This window comes from Polyodon spathula, chromosome 3, assembly GCF_017654505.1.
Source record: "Polyodon spathula isolate WHYD16114869_AA chromosome 3, ASM1765450v1, whole genome shotgun sequence".
NCBI lineage: Eukaryota > Metazoa > Chordata > Actinopteri > Acipenseriformes > Polyodontidae > Polyodon > Polyodon spathula.
The window spans coordinates 52,412,405-52,434,540 of NC_054536.1; the positions used below are offsets into that span (position 1 = coordinate 52,412,405).

General features: G+C 40.7%; 1 protein-coding gene across 1 annotated transcript; it reads right to left on the reverse strand.

The window, feature by feature from the left end:
- Positions 1-507: 507 nt before the first annotated feature.
- On the reverse strand, positions 508-9,833 carry LOC121313164 (zinc finger and BTB domain-containing protein 14-like). The gene is made up of 2 exons (XM_041245405.1): positions 9,695-9,833; positions 508-2,990 (listed from the first exon to the last, which is right to left on the reverse strand). The coding sequence occupies exon 2, from the start codon at positions 2,973-2,975 to the stop codon at positions 1,656-1,658; it is 1,320 nt and encodes a 439-aa protein (XP_041101339.1). The 5' UTR covers positions 2,976-2,990; positions 9,695-9,833; the 3' UTR covers positions 508-1,655.
- Positions 9,834-22,136: the final 12,303 nt, after the last annotated feature.

Sequence of the window (22,136 nt, forward strand, 5' to 3'; positions counted from 1 at the left end):
AACATTACTGATAAAATCTTTGCTGTGAACACATTTTCCCCACTAGGTTATTCCAACTGCTGACTTTTATACAAGAAAAATGTATAAATTATAACTTGGCTGGTAATTGCTCACTGGGATTTTTCATCAGCACTTGAAAACACTAAATCAATATTTCTGTTCTAATACAGGCTTTTCAAGGTCATTTCAATGTAAAAAAATAAATAAAAAATTGTACATTTTAAACATCAGCAACATCACCATGTAGACAAGTGGGCTTTTAATGAGCCAATAATCACAATCACTAATTTAATACAATGAACACATTTCTGAATGCAATCTTAAAGTGATTTAATTGAAGTTAAACAGTTGAATAAATAGTATCCATCCGTCTGTACGTCACACTTGCAAAATCATATTTACTATTGTATATTTAAAATACATTACTGGGAACCTATTAACTATTTGTACACTTAAAAGATTTGTGGATCACTATTTTAAATTTTCCTGTTCTCCTGACTTTTGCCCATCCTACTAATATTTTCTTAGTGTTTTTTTTTTGTATTTTTATTTTTTGCCAACTTTAACGCAGGTCCTTAAGCAAAGTGAACTTAAAAGTTCTAATGAAAAGAATTGCATATTCTTGACTGCTTTGCCTTTCATAGATTCTTACTGTAAAAAAATATAATTTCATAATAGTTAAACAAAATTGCAAAATCACATCTGAAAATATCAGGGTGATGGTGGGTCTGCAGAGCATATACCTGTACTTACAAGTTATTCTGATGTTGTGCGTCCCAAAATGTACTTGGATTGTTTGTGTTTATTTAGGATCATTTATTCTACACGTTGTCCAAACACTAATTTCACAGCTTTTACAGCAAAAAAAAATAAAAAAAATAAATCTAGAAAAGGTAAATCAATGATGGTAGTAATGTCCACAGTGCAGAAATCTGTATCAACAGAATCAGGAAGCAGCTTTACCTATAAGCATTTACTTAATCATGTATAGCAGTATCTGTGTTGGGTATTACAACAGAACCAGTCCACACTCATAAGTAACAGTATGTGTTTTTATTATAAAAATTGCTAGCACTTTAACTTCTTTCAACCCCTTTTTAAACTGGTTGTATGTAGAGCATGTGTAAAACGTATCTTGCATACACTTCTTACCAATATAAACATTATGCATTAAAATTACTTTCAAAAGGTCATTCATTAGTGTTGTCTTATTTTAGAACTGTTATTCATTTACTTATTGTTTATTTACACATTTGGTATTGTACAACGGTACATACAAAGTACATACAACCAAAGTAAGGCATCACAGTCATCCTCAATTAAACTGCCTTAATTAAACTAAGTCATTGTACAGCTTTGGTGTATATATATATATATACTTTAAGTATTCAATTTTTACACCTTAGACAGGATAACCTATTACAAAACTGACATTATGCATTTGACAGATGCAAGTGAAGCAACTTTTGTTTTAAAAAAAATAATTTAAAAAAATTAACACAATCATGTTTTAGTAGTTTTGACAATTCATTTCTAACCAAACATGTTTTTAAAAAACATTGTTCTTCTAAAATGTAATTTAATAATAAAAAAACTATACAATTCCTGAACACTTTCAAAACATAACTGCAGCTGACCATTAGTTTGTTCCAGTTTCACGAGCATGCTATAGTTTCCAGTTGTTGTTCTGCCTCAGCCGCCATGGCTGCTGCTTGCAACTGCTCTGTCTCGCTCTGAATAGCGCTGGCAGGGACCTGCTTGCGTTCACTGTGCATGTTGTTCTCGTGCCTTTTTAGATCTGATGCTTTGGCAAACGCTTTACTGCAGGAGCCACAAACAAAGGGCTTTTCTCCCCTGTGCCGTCTTTCATGGTCTTTCAGGTGGGATTTATGCTTGAATGCTTTGTCACACATTTGACATGCAAAGGGGCGTTCATTGCTGTGGACTCTTTCATGCTTCTTAAGGTCTGGCGCACGGATAAAGGACTTTCCACAGACGTCACATCGGTAGGGCTTGTAGCCTGTATGTATTTTTAGGTGTTCTTTTAAATGAGCGTGAGTGGTGAAGGCTTTGTTGCACATTTCACAAATAAACGGCCGCTCTGCAGAATGCAGCTTCTCGTGTTTTCTCAGTCGGTTTTCATCTATGAAGGTCTTGCCGCAGACCTGACAAGCAAGCTGTTCCCTGTGCCCATACAACAAATATTCAAACTTCATGTCTCCAGCGGCTGTTGTCCACCCTGGTGGCTGCTCATCTTTGACCTCACTTATGCTGTCTGTAAACGTTAGAGTCTGGGGTGTCTGCGAACCCAAGTCTTTAGGCTCTGTCTCCATGGATTCCACTTCTTGGCTATAGCAGCTCACCTTATGAACATCTTCGCTGCTGAGTTCTTTAAGAATTGCTTCTTGGACTCTAAGTGTGCTATGGGGTGACTTGTCAACTTCGTGGTTTGGTTGGGTCTCTTCTACAACATTGTCTGATGGACTCTCATCTCCAAGAACCTCTACATCATCGTCATGGTTATCATGTGAGTCTGTATTTGGAATAGTGATTTTATCAACCACACCATAAGCATATTTGGCCTTCTTTTCTCCAGGGGCAGACGAATCCCTTTTCTGAGTGCAAAGCTTATCCAGAAAACGAATGCCAAGGATCTGGCCAGAAGACATCATAAGATTTACATCTTCCTTCTTCACAGAAATTTTGGCAGTATACATGTAGTTTAGTACCTCCTCAAAGATATCAGAGCGCAAGAAATCAATCTCAATCACAGACGAGTTGTCAACTTCATGTTTTTTAAATAATTTCTTGAAATAATTGCTACAAGCTGCCAACACACAGCGGTGTGCCCTAAATTTCACATCTTCCACAACGACGGCAATGTCACAGTATTCACCTTCCAACCGCTGCTCGTTTAGTATCTTCAGAAAGACTGTTCTGTGTTCGTCGTCAACATACTTCACTGTTTCTGACATGGTGACCAAAAGATCCTGCCAATTCAAAAATCAGAGAGAAACAAAATTAAACACTAGGCATTATTACAACACAAAATTACACTGAACTAGGCTAACACTTAAAGCTTTGTTGTAATTTAGAAAACATCTGAAACCCAGTAAGCATTCATCTAGTCTGCTGCAAAGGCGTTTATCATCCATACCAAGTCACTCAGTACCACGACAGCAGACTATGTCCACATTTTAATCATGAACCAAGATAATTACTGTTTAAAGTGCAAATTTGTATTACAAAAAATGATTGGCAGCATACATCCCCCACCACGACTGTAAAATGATGGAGTGGGCTCTCCTTACATCCTCAAGATTCTGATTCTCTGAAAATCGAAAAAAATGTCTAACCAAGTTTTATCAGAAATAATGGTTTGCGGTAGGATAAGTTTCATTATAACGATAATGATAGTCACAATCTTTAACTACCACTCATTTTTCTGAGCTAGCAGTTTTTTTGTTTAATTTTGATACCTGTACTTTTCATATAAAAAATGAACCTTAGTGCAAAAACAAATTAGTGCAATATGCAGTTTCCCCCTCAAATGGATGAGGCTGTTCATCAGTGATGCTGGGCAAATTGTAAGTAAGTGCCAGTCATTTACAAAACAAAAGGTGTTCCTTACCAATTCAAATACAACCCACGGACAACACTCTCATTACTAAACTGCTGTGGACAGCGAGAACTTTTACATTTATTTTTTTTTTTTCCCTCTCGATTGGTTATTACTCTGACTTATGGATTTAAAAACTTTTATTTTGCTTTGACCCCCAATTGGTACAAATCAACACGAATAAGAATAACGTAATATATTTTGTAACTGCTATATGCACAAACAGATGTAATCAGTGCAATCAAAATGTAATCACGCAGCTCTGGGCAGCTTACAGACAAGCCTGCAGATGCCTGGCCAGTCTACAGGGGTCGCTGGTGTGCGTTGAGCTGAGGACACCCTGGCCGACCTAAGCCCTCCCCCGGGGGAGGTCCGCGGCGGGCGCGAGGACCCTTGAGGGCAGGAACCCTACGGTTTCCTAGCGGTTTGAATAATAGCCAGGACTCGAACCGGCATCCTGCATTCCACGTGGAGCGCCTTTAGATGCGCCACTCGGGAGCCCCCAGTGTAACCAGTTTAATATGCATAATAGTTATTGTAATCCACAGCTCTGGGGGTATTACTGTGTTTTTTTTTTTTTTACCCTTTCATAACGTAGATAAATCTATGCATCTGCTTTTTTGGGGAACGATATACCAACAGTGAAAAATCAGGCATCGCCCCAGCCTTATGCTACACTATGTACTTCGAAATTACATTTTGTAGGAATTGATTACCGTGCCGTCTTTTATTAAGTAACAAATTCAACTTTGACTGAATTTTGTAAGCAGAATTTTTTGACATTTTTGTTTTTGATTAATGTAACAATTTAAGTTGTGCTGCATTTTTAAGCAGTGTATGCTTAAAATAAGAATGTAATGAACGTTGTTGTAGTTCACATTGCGTAGGCTATATTTTATAGGTTGAAGTTATACAGTAACAATAAGTGGCTATAAAAGGTGATGTCACATATTTTTTTACATATGTGTATTTACTAGACAAATGCAAAGTTTTTTTGTTTGACTGTTGTAAAACAGCAAATTTCAAAATGTTCACTTTGTTGCCTTATAACCTGGAATTAAAATGCATTATTATTTTTTTTCATCTCTCTACACATCCTACCCCACAACTTCCAAGTGAAAACTATTCTAGAAATTTAGCAATCCTAAATTTGCTTAGGTGTAACAAATCGCCTTCAAAATCACACACCAAGTTACGTGGGCTCCACCTGTGTTAAATTGTAGTGATTCACATGATTTCAGGACAAATTCAGCAGTTCCTATTCCCGCTTTCAAAAGAACTCCGGGACAAAGTTGTTGAAAGGCACAGATGAGGGGATGGGTATTAAAAAAATATATCTCAAAGGCATTGAATATCCCTTGGAGCACGGTCAAGACGATTATTAAGAAGTGAAAGGTGTATGGCACCACCAAGACCCTGCCTAGATCAGACCTTCCCTCCAAATTGGATGACCGAGCAAGAAGGATACTGATCAGAACCAATGGCAACTCTGCAAGAGCGACAGGTTTTTATGGCCAAGACTGGTCAAAGTGTGCATGTGACAACAATATCCCAAGCACTCCACAAATCTGGCCTGTATGTTAGGGTGGCAAGAAGGAAGCCATTGCTCAAGAAAGCCCACCATGAATCCTGTTTGAAGTATACAAAAAAACACTCAGGAGATTTTGTAGCCATGTGGCAAAAAGTTTTGTGGTCTGACTAAACTAAAATGCAACTTTTTGGCCTAAATGCAAAGCATCATGTTTGGCGCAAACCCAACACAGTGCATCACCCAAAGAACACCATCCCTACTGTGAAGCATGGTGGTGGCAGCATCATGTTATGGGGATGTTTCTCATCAGCAGGGACTGGGACACTTGTCTTGATATAAGGGAAAATTAATGGAATGACTTGAAGATTGCTGTCCATCACCGCGCCCCAAGGAACTTGACAGAGCTTGAACAGTTTTGTAAAGAATGGTCAAATATTGCCAAATCTAGGTGTGCAAAGTTGGTAGAGACCTATCCCAACAGACTCACAGCTGTAATTGCTGCCAAAGGTGCTTCCACCAAGTATTAACTCAGGGGGGGTGAATATTTATCCAATTATGATTTTTCAGTTTTGTATTTTTAATATATCATTTTTTTCTCAATAAAACCTTTTTCCCCCTTAACAGTGTGGAGTATGGTGTGTAGAAAAAAAAAATCCTCATTTAAATGCATGAAATTGAGGCACTGACACAACAAAATGTGAAAAAAGTTCAAGGGGGTGTAGACTTTCTATAGGCACTGTATATATATATATATATATATATATATATATACACATATATATATACACACATATATTATTATATACACACACACACACACATATATATATATATATATATATATATATATATATACACACACACACACACACAGTACCAGTCAAAAGTTTGAGTACACTTGCTGGAAACTAGGTTTTTTTCATAATTGACAATGTTTTACGTCATATACGTTACTGTAAATACTTGAAAATGAAAACTCGTTACAATATACAAAACAAAACATAAGGAGTATCAAAGCAATGTTTAAGAAAATTGAAAATTGTCTCTAAATCTTGGATTTCTTTGCCTTAACAGCCTCACAAACACGAGGCATTCGTTTAACAAGTTTCAGCAGGAGATTACCAAACATGTCTTCCCAGCTCTTCTGCAGCAATTCCCAGAGATGTAGGACACTTGTGGGTAGTTTTGCTTTGACTCTTCTATCCAGTTCGTCCCATACAAGTTCTATGGGACTGAGGTCTGGAGACTGGGCAGACCAGGTCATTAGATTGAGTTGTCCTTCACTTCCCTTCTTTGCCAGATAGTTCTTGCACAACTTTGAGCTGTGTTTTGGGTCATTATCTTGTTGAAGAATGAAGGACTGCCCAACTAGCCGTAATCCTGATGGAATGGCATGCCTCTGAAGTATGCTATGATAGCCATGCTGGTTGAGCTTGCCTAGGGCTTGGTAAAGATAACCAACTCTGTCACCAGCAAAGCAACCCCAGACCATGACACTGCCTCCTCCATGCTTGACAGTGGGAACCACACATGCAGAACTCATGCGCTCACCCTCTCTGCGACTTACAAATACTCTGCGGTTGGACCCAAATATTTCAAATTTTGACTCTTCGGTTCACAAGACCGACTTCCACTCCTCAAACGTCCAGTTTGTGTTTTTTGGCCCAGGCAAGTCTCCTCCTTATTCTGCAATCTTATCAATGGTTTCTTTGCAGCAATTCTTCCAGTTAGGCCAGCTCCACGTAATCTCCTCTGAACAGTTGATTTTGAAACACCTGTACTTCTAGTAGCATTTAGCTGAGCTTGTACTTCAGGGGCATTTAAATCGACGGTTTCGCAGACTTGTGACTCAAATGAACTTGTTCTCTGATTCTGAGATCACCCTTGGCCTGCCTGACCTTGTTCGGTCCACATGAGTGCCAATTTCTTCAAATCGTTTGATGGTCTTGGCCACAGCAGTTACAGACACTTGCAAAGTTCTTGCGATTTGTCTTAAAGAAAACCTTCATTTCTTAAAGTAATTTTTTTTAAATAAAGTATTTTTTCTTTGCTTAACTGAGCGTATTTTGCCATTTTCTTCTCCCTAACATTCAGGAATGACAAACTTGTGCCTATGCTACCTATATTTATAGTAATCATGGACTCTCACCTGTTAACAATAATTGATGACAAAAGGTTAATTACATAACATGCTAATTAACTCAGAGAACATCTAACAAAGACATTTTTATACTTAGGCCAGTGTTCTAACACAGTGTTATACACATTTCAGACTTTTAACTGACTTGGGCTTCAGACTGAAATCCCCTTGCTTTGGGTGACCATTTCATTGAAATTGACAAGATTTACATTTTCATTTAAAAATTTAATTTTTGAATGCAATTCACTAATGATTATCAGCTTATATAAGTACATGTATCATACAATGAAATATTAAGTATTTATAGACAAGTTTATACAGTTAAAAGCATAGATAATCACGAAAAACCTGGTTTCAAGCAGGTGTACTCAAACTTTTGACTGGTTCTCTCTCTCATATTATATATATATATATATATATATATATATATTATATATATATATATATATATATATATATATATATATACACACATAGATAGATAGATAGACAGATACACACACAGTAGATTCTGGCTATTTGCAACCCTGATAGACAACTTTTGGCTATTAACATTTTCCCAGGGACCAATCCCGTCCCATAGACTTTAATGGGAATGGAATTCTGATAGTAGCAACTGCACAACACTTATTGACAACTTTATTACTAGTTGCCAGGGCTATAGAGCGCATGTGCATAATTTATGCACATACTTCATGCAGCTTTTTTTGGTATTTTTCCCTTTTTTTCAGGAAAGCGTCTGTTTCTGTTCACAATACAGTTTAAGTGAACGCTGTTCGTTGACATTGTGTGTGAACCAGATGTTTATATTTTACTATTTTTGTGCGTTTTGTCCAGTTCGGCAAGATTTTGGTGTCTGGTCACATTTCTACTAGTGCTTCAGTTTCTCACATTGTCCATGTAGTTTAGAATTACCAGATTTCCACAGTGAAAAACGGGGATATTTTTTTCTTTAAAATTTACTTAAGCAGTAGCAGTTCTGAAGCCAGAAATAACAGTATAACACAGTAGCAGTTTAAAAATTAAACATCGGGTGAATTTATTACAGATGATAAAACTCATTGTTTTCTTTATTTTGTCATCTAGTCAAAACATGCTAAATGTACAAAAAGCAAAATTTAAGAAAATAGTACAGCTATTCATTTAAACATGTTATACACATAACCAGAATGATTAAACAAATAATCCATGATAGTTTACTTTTTAATGGCGCCAACACATAACCTATTACATTATACTCTGCACTGATAGTTTTGTAAATAAATAAATAAGCGCAGAAGAACCGAGTCCAGCTGGTGTTCACATGGAGGTTAGCAAGCGAACCAGATTTGGTGAGTTTAGCAAACGGTACGAGACCACCTCTTTGGACTAGGTACGATTTAGTTTCTCTAGTGGACTGTTGTTCACACCAAAAGTACCGAACCGTAGATTATGGGCCAAACCCTCACGAATCCACTGTTTAACACAGTCTTAGACGCAGACATCTCATCATTACTAGCGGGTAAATATTCCTTCCGTTGGCCATGTGCTGTTATCCAGCGTGCAAAGCGCAGGTTAAACATTCCATTGGCTGTGTACACCAACTCACGCGCCTCGTGAACTTTTTGCGCATGTCCCGTGTATTACGATTGCTTGAGTTCTACCTTTATCCATGTTAGCGATTTCATGCAGTTTTATTTTTTTGTAAACTAATTTCAATAGAATAAAAAACAAAAACAAAAAAACAAACATACACACTGGGTCAATGTTAAAAACTACAAGCACAGAAGAAACAGCCAAGTCTGGAGCCTGTGTTGACCCAACGTGGACAGCAAACTGCACAGTGATCTGATTCAAACTGCTGCGGATTAAATTAATGTGATTTATCCCCCCCCCCTTACTCTCAAAGTAATAGCTAAACGTGGTGTTTATTTTATTGTACTGTTCTTTAATGAAGTGCTGAAAAGCTGAGACGTGAATGTACATTATAGGAGATACGCGTAACTGCGTCCATCCATTTTGAGCCAGCGCTGAAACAACTGGCACACGCCCTGTTTTTCGCTTTCTTTTTACGTAGGCTGCAGTTAAAACACGCTCTTGTAAACGTGCTCCCTGAAATAAGAATGTTCTCATTGCAAGTAAAATTGCCTTTGATATACAGTGTTTCTGTTATAACATTTTCACGCACATACGCCATCTCAGTGCTACCATGGCTTGAGTCCTAAGTCGCCCGTATCTTTTCACAATGCCCGAGCAGCCATGAACATGAACATGAACACTCCTGGCCCAGCTGAACTCGTCCTGCTGATGCAAACGTGAGCGCGCAGGTATCTACCTTACAGTGTTTTAAACAAATACATAATCAGACCACACGTTTTTTTTTTTTTTTTTTTTTTTTTTCTAAACATAGATTCGAATCTCTTACCTGTAAAAGAAAATGCGCTTCTTTTTGTAGATCTTGTTTTTTCAACGCCGCCCTTGCAAAAATGAATAATACTTTCTGTAGGACAGGACCGGCCTGAGAACGAGCAGGAAGGACGCGCTGCGCAGGCACGGAACTGCAGGCAAAATGATTATAGTGCAGCGGACTTCTGGGGTAATGCTGGCAATGCATGAGATAAGTACAGGCCATTAGTTGCAAATGGGCGTCAGTCACTACGCAGCAAACGTAGGGAAATTCAAACTAAACTACTCAGCGAGTGAGAACTCTCCGGAAAGTTAATTTCCTTACCCAGAAAACACTACTACTTCAATGCAAAAAACAAACGAGACTAGCTTTTAGATATAGAGATAAGATATGAGTAAACATTTTAATGGCTTACAACAGGGAGTTCTGCATGGAAAAAATGCATCTAAAAATAGTTTACCTGTAAAACAAATATTTAAAACAATTTTGTGAATACTATGTGCCGGAGTGTCGAAGTCTATACGACATTTTGTGCAGTAATATTAATGATAAAACAAGCAAACAAACAAAAAAACAACTTGGATATGAAAATAAGCCCTGCTGAGTGTCGACAGCTTGATATCATAGGGGGGCATTGCAATACCTAATAATATTTATATACCTAGTATTTCTTATACAAATGTAAATATTGCCATAAAACCTACCAAAAAATGAACTTAAGCAGAAACCTGACGTGAAACAGAACTGTTTCAGAAAGGGTTGAATTAAAGCAGAATGCATTGCTAGAGGGGCCATAAGTACTAAAGTCTTAACATGCATAAATAAAACAGTTCCACTGTAACCGGCAACTTATATATATATATATTATATATATATATATATATATATATATATATATATATATATATATATATATATATATATATATACACACACAGTACTGTGCAAAAGTTTTAGGCAGGTGTGAAAAAATGCTGTAAAGTAAGAATGCTTTCAAAAATAGACATGTTAATAGATTATATTTATCAATTAACTAAATGCAAAGTGAGTGAACAGAAGAAAAATCTAAATCAAATCCATATTTAGTGTGACCACCCTTTGCCTTCAAAACAGCATCAATTCTTCTAGGTACACTTGCACAAAGTCAGGGATTTTGTAGGCATATAGTCAGGTGTATGATTAAACAATTATACCAAACAGGTGCTAATGATCATCAATTCAATATGTAGGTTGAAACACAATCATTAACTGAAACAGAAACAGCTATGTAGGAGGAATAAAACTGGGTGAGGAACAGCCAAACTCAGCTAACAAGGTGAGGTTGCTGAGGACAGTTTACTGTCAAAAGTCATACACTATGGCAAGACTGAGCACAGCAACAAGTAAGGTCCCTCCCAGGCAGAAATTTCAGACAGGGGTTTCCAGATGTGCTGTTCAAGCTCTTTTGAAGAAGCACAAAGAATCGGGCAACGTTGAGGACCATAGACGCAGTGATCGGCCAAGGAAACTTACTGCAGCAGATGAAAGACACATCATGCTTACTTCCGTTCACAATCGGAAGATGTCCAGCAATGCCATCAGTTCAGAATTGGCAGAAAACTGTGGGACCCTGGTACACCCATCTACTGTCTGGAGAAGTCTAGTCAGAAGTGGCCTTCATGGAAGACTTGCGGCCAAAAAGCCATACCTCCGACGTGGAAACAAGGCCAAGCGACTCAACTATGCACAAAAACACAGGAACTGGGGTGCAGAAAAATGGCAGCAGGTGCTCTGGACTGATGAGTCAAAATTTGAAATATTTGGCTGTAGCAGAAGGCAGTTTGTTCACTGAAGGGCTGGAGAGCGGTACACGAATGAGTGTCTGCAGGCAACAGTGAAGCATGGTGGAGGTTCCTTGCAAGTTTGGGGCTGCATTTCTGCAAATGGAGTTGGGGATTTGGTCAGAATTAATGGTCTCCTCAATGTTGAGAAGTACAGGCAGATACTTTTCCATCACGCAATACCATCAGGGAGGCATCTGATTGGGCTCAAATTTATTCTGCAGCATGACAACGACCCCAAAGCGAAAGTCATTAAGAACTATCTTCAGCGTAAAGAAGAACAAGGAGTCTTGGAAGTGATGGTATGGCCCCTACAGAGCCCTGATCTCAACATCAAGTCTGTCAGGGATTACATGAAGAAAGAGAAGCAACTGAGGCTGCCTAAATTCACAGAAGAACTGTGGTTAGTTCTCCAAGACGTTTGGGCCAACCTGCCTGCCGAGTTCCTTCAAAAACTGTGTGCAAGTGTACCTAGAAGAATTGATGCTGTTTTGAAGGCAAAGGGTGGTCACACCAAATATTGATTTGATGTAGATTTTTCTTCTGTTCACTCACTTTGCATTTTGCTAATTGATAAATATAATCTATTAACATGTCTATTTTTGAAAGCATTCTTACTTTATAGCATTTTTTCACACCTGCCTAAAACTTTTGCACAGTACTGTGTATATATATATATATATATATATATATATATATATATATATATATATATATATATATATATATATATACAGTGCCTTGCAAAAGTATTCAGACCCCTGACCAATTCTCTCATATTACTGAATTACAAATGGTACATTGAAATTTCGTTCTGTTCGATATTTTATTTTTAAACACTTAAACTCAAAATCAATTATTGTAAGGTGACATTGGTTTTATGTTGGGAAATATTTTTAAGAAAAAAAAAAAAAAACTGAAATATCTTGCTTGCAAAAGTATTCAACCCCCACACATTAATATTTGGTAGAGCCACCTTTCGCTGCAATAACAGCTTTAAGTCTTTTGGGGTAAGTATGTACCAGCTTTGCACACAGTGTCGGAGTGATTTTGGCCCATTCTTCTTGGCAGATTTGCTCCAGGTTGTTCAGGTTGGTTGGACGACGCTTGTGGACCGCAATTTTCAAATAGTGCCACAGATTCTCAGTGGGATTGAGATCAGGACTTTGACTGGGCCACTGTAGGACATTCACCTTATTGTTCTTGAGCGCCTCCAATGTTGCTTTGGCCTTGTGCTTGGGATCATTGTCCTGCTGAAAGGTGAATTTCCTCCCAAGCTTCAGTTTTTTAGCAGACTGAAGCAGATTCTCTTGCAGTATTTTCCTGTATTTTGCTCCATCCATTCTTCCATCAATTGTAACAAGATGCCCAGTCCCTGCTGATGAGAAGCATCCCCACAGCATGATGCTGCCACCACCATACTTCACTGTAAGGATGGTGTGTCTTGAGGCATGGTCAGTATTAGGTTTGCGCCACACATATCGCTTAGAGTTTTGGACAAAAAGCTCTATCTTGGTCTCATCTGACCACAAAACCTTTTTCCACATCGCAGCTGGGTCACTCTCATGCTTTCTGGCAAACTCCAGACGTGCTTTCAGATGGTACTTTTTGAGTATTTCTTGCCACCCTCCCATACAGGCCAGTGTTATGCAGAGCTCTTGATATGGTTGACTGGTGCACCATTACTCCACTCCCAACCACTGAACACTTTAGCTCCTTCAAAGTGATTGTTGGCCTCTCTGTGGCTTCTCTCACTAGTCTCCTTCTTGTTTGAGCATTGAGTTTTGGGGGACTGCCTTTTCTTGGCAGTGCCTAGGTGGTGTGATGCAGCTTCCACTTCCTGATTATCAATCCAACTGTGCTCACTGGGATATCCAAACATTTGGATATTATTTTGTACCTTTTACCTAATCTATGCATTTGTATTACTTTATCTCTAACTTCTGTAGAATGCTCTTTGGTCTTCATTTTCCTTCAGATTCACAGCCTTACTAATGATCCTTCAACAGTGGGGTTTTTATCCAGAAAATGTGACAGCAACTTTAATGGTTCACAGTTGGAGGCCATTGGTAAGGTAATTGTGTCCTCGTTAGGGCATTTTCTTTCATCGGTGCGAACTGGGAGCTTTCACAACACAGGGGTTGAATACTTATGCAAGCAAAATATTTCAATTTTTTTTTTTCTTAAAAATATTTCCCAACATAAAACCAATGTCACATTACAATAATTGATTCTGAGTTTCAGTGTTTAAAAATAAAATATCAAACAGAACAAAATTTCAATGTACCATTTGTAATTCGGTAATATGAGAGAATTGGTCAGGGGTCTGAATACTTTTGCAAGGCACTGTATCTATATATATATATATATATATATATAGTGCTTTATCATAATACAGCACACAACACACTTAGATCATATGGGCATGCTTTTTTAAAACAAGTTATCCAAGAGATTTCAAACTGATAGGCAGGCCTCTGGGGTTCAGCTGAAATGTTTTAATTTTCTAAATGTTTAGTATGTTTACATTATCAGAAGCAGTCAGAGCACACCTGCAATATAAACCCTAGCTCTGCCGACTGCAGTATGCTCGCTGTTTGCTATGTAAGTTAGATTTTATCTGCTTTTTTTGTGAATACAAAATCACATTATTCATATTTAATTATAAATCTCAGTTTAATTACTGAGATATCACAATGTATGTAAAAATAATTATATACTACATAATTACACTAATGAAAAACTGCAGTAGGAATAAACAACCACTAGATGTCCTCCTAACTGTAGGCATTAACATTTATTTATTTATTTATTTATTTATTTTACTTCAACGTGATTTCTTTATTTTTTTGCTTTGAAATCATTTAAAATGTTTCATAAACTAAAAAATTCTGTGCAACTCCTATATAGTCTGTTCTCTACTGGAACTATATGGTCCCAGGGGATTTACATTTAATTTGCTAAGAAGGTCTCGTGGTAGAGTATTGTGTGGAGAAGGACAACAGCAATTAGATACACACTAATTCATCTCCTGGTTCTGAAGTATTTAATTAAGACATACAGTATACCCCATAACAGTCACAACATTGTTTTTTGTGTTTTGTTTTTGTTTAACCTTTCAAACTGTAAACACTGCATGTAATGGCATTTAGACACAAGTCCTTCTTATTCAATTAATAATTCCCTTTGACGGCTTGATTCTGTTTGAGTGGAGCCTGGAGCTAGAGCTCAGGTAGGAACTCTCATCAAACACATTGCATTGTTTTGCATTTCAGCCTTGAATGTTGCATCATTCAATCACTGTGTAGTACAGGCACTTGCCCTGAAGATTTAACAGAAGGTTTGACCTCTGATTCATATTTAGAGAATAGAAAGCCACACTGTCATCCTCAAAGGTAAATGTCAGAACCCCAATGAACATGTTTTCTTAGAGGAATGATTTTATATGTTTATTATTGTCAAAAATTCATCAAACTAATTCAAATCAGATGTAAAGTACTGGTCCTACATTTAAACCAGAAGAACTATTGTAGAATATAGGACAGAATTCATCTCCCCATTAATGAATCTCAACTGCAGTTGTTACAGCGATAAAATAATGACCTCTTCCATACTAAATAATGACCTGAAGGTATGATTGTTTAAACTGCGTGACCTGTAGCACCATTGGCCTCTCAAATGTGATTTAAGGTGTGAAGGCTAGTTAAAATGATGCAGCTTCAGCATGAATAAAAGCTGGTAAAACAAGATGGGAGCTCTGCAAATTGAAATGATCACAATTATTTACCTTTTGCTGTCACTGCATCCCTTTTAAATGGTATTTTTTATCCAAAGTACAGTACTTTTGTTAAACTAAAACAAACACGTTTGCCACCATTATGCCATTTGAAACCACCCCATGTAACAGGGAGAAGGCTGGACACGAACCGGAGGACCTGCGCATTGCACGCCAGGATGTTTAACGACATGCAAAAGAGCCCGTCTGATCTTTTAACCTGATCACATCTCATCAACAGGCACATAATTTAACGGTAATGCATCACAGGTCATTGCTCGTTATATACACATGTATGTAAGATGTAAAGGTTTGAATCACATATATCAGAAGCTTCATTCATTTGTCAAAGGCCATACATCAATAATTTCAAAATTTCATGAACACTCACTAACATGCATGAACAAACAAACACTTCAATATGTGGCAGTCAAAATTGTACCATAAACATTTTTTGCATAATGTCAAACACCAAGAAAGGTACAGTATATTTTATGCAGAGTGTTTGTACTCCTTATACATGATTCATAATACAGTAAACTAAATGCAGGCTATGTTTCCTACTGCTTGAAATGTTCAGCCAGTGTTACAGAGCATTATTCAACACCACACGACACACAAGGGAGCACATAAAAACTACTAGTATATGTGTTCACACTATGCAGCTAAAGAACATTTAACATTACTCTTTACATTTGTCCATATATGTCTATACTAACCATGTCAGCATTAAGCAAAGTTAATTGTATATTTTCCCCACTTTAACCAGCTCTCCAGTTTTATTTGATTTATTTCCACACATAATCATCAAAAGCGTGATGATAAAACGTCACTTTGTGTTGCTGCTGTGAAAAAACAAACAAACAAACAAAAAACTAATAACATACTGACATACCTGTGAGGAATGACATGAACTAGGGAATGCAATTTGCTTTCAATAATTTTTTATTGGTTTAACATTCCATTTTTTATACAGTATATTACTGGCAACCCAGCTGCCAGTTTTTTTACCATAAAAACAACAGGTTTTTTTTGTTTGTTTTTTACAGTGTATGTATAACCTGAAATGGCCACTAGGTGCTGCAGAGTACATAATCAAAATGTGTGACTCAAGCCAAGTCTGGATGTATAAAATAAAACCGAAATCCTAGAAGACAACATGGCCTACAGATAAAGCACTCTGGTGCAGTCCCTTATTCATGGGTTCAAATACCTGTGGTATTTATTTATTTTAAGCAATCTGTCCAAAAAGAAAAATGGCCAAGGCAACAAAAAAACATAAAGATGTAAAATAAAAGTGCTTAAGTTAAACAAGACACAACTGGGACAAACTTGGCACCAACATTTCTTTGTTCTACTCATGCTAATGTAAAAGCTTCCCATGACACAAACAGTGGTGTCTGCAGCTTTGGCAAATAGCACATGTACAGTAGATGTCAGCAACTGAATCCTCTATGACCTATGTTGGGGTTGCCTTTACGTCTGTGTCTCCATTGTTTGATGCCTCTAAATACAAAATGATTTGCATATAGTGGATACTTTTCTATTTTAAAAACACAGAAATTACATTTAATTAACAGATTACTAGTCATAATTGCAAAACAACCAAATCATGTTGCATATTGACAAACCACTATTAGTATTGTATTCTATTAACTGGTTCCCTTTCAAGTGGAATGACAACCATTACTGAATGGGAAGAGCCTCTCTGACCCGTCAGTCACTGAGCACATATAAAAAAGCTGCCCAATTAGGGCCCTGCTGTGAGGGGGAAGTCCCTCCCACCTCTTGCTGAAGAGGGACGTCCTCATAGTAGCATATCTCCATTTTCTCTTTCACCTCACTGAGACAACACTCGGATCGCTTTGCGCTCTCCTTGTCCTGGAACTTGGCTCTTTTGCACTGCGAAAAACTCAGGATCGAGTCCCTAGCCTGCAAAAACAAATTTGCTAAGGTAAGCTTCTACATTTACGAGTGTATTGAGATTGCTAGTCGCCTTAGTCTCCTCAGGTAGATTTCAACTGAACAGAGCTGGTTTCGACCCCTCTGTAGAGATTAGCGATAAGCTCTTTTTCTTCTCTCCCTGTAGTCACTTTGCTTGATCGTGTGAGCTATTTATGTCAGCTGGTGTCAGGTGATCTCACTGTCATGTGGCGCCGACACCGATTGACTAAGCTCCAGTTGCAATCCAGCTAGGCGACTACCATGCCCTCCACGGCACTCGGCGCCGACAACGGTGACTGACACCGACGGCTGCTCAGCACCGACGCCCGCGCTGCCATGTAGTGCGCTCTGTAGGGTCCTCTTCTGGGTTTCACCAGTGTGACCAATGTTCAGCGAAGCTCCCAAAGGAGGATGGGCAAACTCGCTGCGTCCGGTGCTTGGGACTAGCTCATGCAGCCAAGGCACTGACAGGAGAGAAAGACTGGTGTCCTTGTCAAAGGTTCACCAACAGAACCAAGCGCAGGAGGGCAGCCCTCTCCCCATCGGACTCCCATTCCTCGGAGCGTGGAAGGGTACTGTCTACCCAGGGCTTCTCTCAAGGGACCTCTGTAACCCCGCCTACTACAGTGGCGAGGGAAATCCCCCCCCACCCCACCGCCAGTACGGAGGCGAAAACACCCCTTTATGGAATCGCGGTGGACACCGCCTAGGCGGCGATGTTCGAGAGGGCATTCACCGGGTGGTAGACGCTCACCGAGGAGGTACAGCTCCCCTTCTCGTCGATGCAGGTGCTCTCCTTCTGCATCTCCAGAGAAACGCCAGAGCTCTGAGGAGAGGCATTTTGAAGAGTTGGCTCAGGCTGTGAGAGCCCAGCAGGCCAGGCGTGAGACCTTGCTCTCGGCTCAGGGTAGACTGGCCCCTACTACTGAGCAGCCCTAGCCCCCCCAATCCCGCTCTCTGTCTCCGGTCCCACCTAGGCCCCCAAGCCCTGGAGGGCTCTCCTTCACTGCCTCAAGGTCGGGCATGTTCGACCTCACCACTTCGGTCAGGCAGGCCACAGAAGGGAGCTCCACTCCGACTCTCTCGCATACCTCTCAGAGGGAGGAGTTCCATGCACTGATGCAGCATGCAGCTGCTGCCACTAATGTTCTCTCGCCTGTGGAACAGGAAGGAAAGGGGAATTGCTTCCTTAAACAAAGAGGGCGCCTTACATGGCAATAATACCAGGGCAGACATTCGGAGCGACTGTAGATGTGAGCCTTGAGAGGTCCCACAAGGCCATGGAGGTCGCTTCAAAGTTCTCGCGCCTTTCTCCCTATCGCCAGCACCCTAGATGGCCTTCTCAGTCTTCTGGGTCAGCTAGGCCTGAAAGCCACCCTCCAGCCCAGGCCAAGCAAGCAGACAGAGGGAAAGCCAGCCACAAGGGACCACCTACAGCCAACTAGTTTTCTGGCTGGAGACTGAGGCCGGGGCCTAAAAAAGATGTGCCCCCTCCCAAGCCCAAGGTAGACCACCACTGAGGGGCTCCAGCTGCCACCTTCCTCCCTCACAACTGGACTGACCACTGGACACGACCCATGGCAAGGCTGCACCCAGGACTCCTGGGTGCTCACGACTATGAGACACGGTTATGCTCTGTAATTTCGCTTGGGCCCTCCGCCTTTCAAGGGTGTGCTCCCTAGCACCATCGGACCAGCGTGCGCATTTCTCCTCCAACAGGAGATCGCCATTCTTCAACAAAAGCATGCTGTGCGCTTGCTCAACATGTTCCTCAAACAATGGAAGTTTAACATATTGACGGCACAGCGTATCCTCCAGTCCGTCCAGCCAGGCGACTGGTTCACATCGACCGACCTGCAAGACGTTTACTTCCATGTCCCGATCCGTCCCGCCCACAGAAAATATCTACGCTTCGCCTTTCAAGGCAGCGTGTACGAATTCTGTATTCTGCCCTTTGGCCTCTCGCTGGCGCCACACACATTTTTCAAGTGCATGGATGCACCACTGGCTCCACTCAGGCTGCAGGGTATTTGGATCTTGAACTACCTGGGCGATTGGCTAGTTTGCGCCCGTTACAAAGCACATGCCTAGGCGCACACCAGAGTCATGTGACAAAGTGGTGACTCCGCCCCTGCAATCGACATCCTGGATCTCCCCTCGGCTCCCCACAGAAGGAAAGTTGTCACTACGGACACCTCCAGTCTGGGCTGTGGAGCGGTCTGGAATGGGAGGGGAATATGAGGTCAGTGGAATGGGCCTTGGCAGCAAGTGCATCTAAATGCCCAAGAAGTGCAAGCAGTAGCCCTAGTGCTCTTTCATTTTCGATAGCAGTTAGCACACAAACACATGCTGGTCCAGACGGACAACACAACAGTGGTCGCCTACATAAATCACCAAGGCAGCCTGCTCTCGCCTGTCCTTCACCATGCGGTGCACAGACTCCTGTCTTGGATGCACAAAAACTTGCATTCCATCAGGGTAGCCCACCTCCCCAGTGTGGCCAACAGAGCAGCAGACCTCCTTTGCAGAAGAGCTCCAGACAGCTCGGAGTGGAGACTGCACCCTCAGCTTGTGAAACAAATTTGGGGGAGATTTTGTACAGCCGAGTCCACTCATTGTCCCCTGTGGTTCTCTATGGAGAGGGAAGGGGGTCCCCTGGGAGTAGACATGCTAGCTCACCCCTGGCCACAGGAGCTCTTGTATGCATTCCCTCCGCTACCGCTACTGGCCCTGACACTATAGTTGATCAGGGTGGAGAAAGCCCAGGCCGAGGCGCCCCTGGCTTGCTCTCCTCTCCAACGTGTTGTGGGGCCAACTGTGGCAGCTCCTGCTCCGCAAGGACCTCCTGAGCCAAGCAGGGGGGTTATTGCGGCACCCGAACACGGCCCAGCTCCAACTCTGGGTTTTGGCCGTTGAATGGAGCCATCTATTCAGACGAAGACTGCCAGACGAAGTACTAGAGACACTACAGTGTGCTAGGGCACCTAGCGCCAGAGCTCAGTATTCGTATAAATGGAAGGTATTCCAAAACTGGTGGTCACAACCCTGTGACTTACCCTATTGAGTCTACTTGGCAGCAATATTGGTGGGCCACGATAAAATTCACTCTTTGTCTGCTGGGGCACACTTCCTGGCAGTGCAATTTCTTAAAGGGGCCCAGAGGCTCCATCCTCCGATGAAAAGCATGCTCCCTAAGTGGGATCTGGAGCTGGTGCTGGGGGTCTTTACGAGTCCCCCATTTGAGCCCATGGCCTCAGCAGAGCTGCACCCTGTTTCCCTCAAAGTGGCTTTTTTGTTAGCCATTATGTCTGCCAGAAGAGTAAGTAAGCTTCATGCGCTGTACAGCGATGACAACTGTATGGCTTTCATTGGTAATGACTCATGGGTAACATTAAAAACTAACCCAGCCTTTTTGCCAAAGGTGGTCTCTTCATTCCATATTAACCAACCAGTGGTTTTGGAAGCTTTCAGACCTCACCCGCATGAGTCAGAGGAGGATCGCAGACAGCACACGCTTTGCCCGGTCCAGGCTCTGTGCTGTTATTTGGATAGGACAGAGACAGTCCAACCATCTGTTTGTCTGTTATGGGTCCTGCTCTAGAGGTCAAGTCCTTTGTCTAGCACACTGGGTGTTGGATGCCATACACTTGGTGTATGAACAGAGAGACTCCCCCATGCCAGGAGACATTACAGCCCATTCCACCAGGGGCCAAGCAACTTCATGGGCTTTCTTCCATGGCGCCTCCTTGGATGAGCTTTGCAATGCTGCTGCATGAACAGGTAGTCAGAGATTTGCACGTTTTTATTGCCTTGATGTTGCAAACCGAGCGAGGCCCTCCCTGGGCTCTAGGGTGCTGCAGGCGGCATGCCCTTATGCGTCACGAGGGCTCTGGAGGCTATCGCCGTGTGGCTGTACTATCATTAATCTGTAGCCACGACAGCTTTGGTACAGCTTCCCATTCCGTAATGGTTGTCATTCCACTTGAAAGGGAAAATTAGGTTATTACCATAACCCTGGTTCCCTGAAAATGACAACCATTACCCTTCAAGGTCGTGTCCCCAGCTGACCTTCAATTTCAAAAATGGCGATATGCTACTGTGAAGATGTCCCTCTTCAACAGGAGGTGGGAGGGACTTCCTCCTCAAAGCAGGGTCCTGATAGGGCAGCTTTATTATATGTGCTCCGTGATTGACGGGTCAGAGAGGCTCTTCCCATTTGGTAATGATTGTCATTCTTTCAGGGAACCAGGGTTAGGGTAATAACCCCACGTTTCATAATCCAAACATACCTCATCGAATACATTTTGTTCAAGTGCAGTTTTAAATGAATAACCCATTATTTTAAGCAGTCTTGTTGTCTTACATCTTTATGAGCCTTGCATCAGCCTTGCATCATTTGGTTTTATTTTTTGTTGGACCAGTGTAATTACATTTGCGTTGAGGAACAATTTTCTCCTGTGGATATGTGTGCAAGTGCATTGTGTGATGAAATTAATCCATTTACTGATCTGTGTCAGTGGCAGGCATTCTCTGACTTTACAGGGATTCCTCCAGTCTTTTTTGAGATGTGTAGGTCCCTGTAAATAACCAAGCAGCAGAGTCCATCTGTGCAGCTACAGTCCTGGGTCAGCTATTTGGACACAGATGCTCTTTACTTTCCTGATAACCCAGCTTCAGTGTACTGCCAGGGTCTTTTAGATGCCCTGATAACTTTAATATTATTAATAACTTTCTTTCTTTTACCGAGCAAGTATGTTCCCCGTTAGCAAGTCTCGTCCTACTATTTGAATTACTGATTTGAAACATTGCATTCATTGTATTTATCAATGTATTGTCAAGTCTAACTACATTATTTGATCAAAGACTCCCAGCCTTCAATGCTGGCAAGTCATGGGTGTCAAGCTCTTGCTGCTGATAACTC

What these genes read in the sequence shown, in the direction of transcription:
- LOC121313164 (XM_041245405.1), bottom strand. Translation starts at nt 2,975, where the DNA reads ATGTCAGAAACAGTGAAGTATGTTGACGACGAACACAGAACAGTCTTT.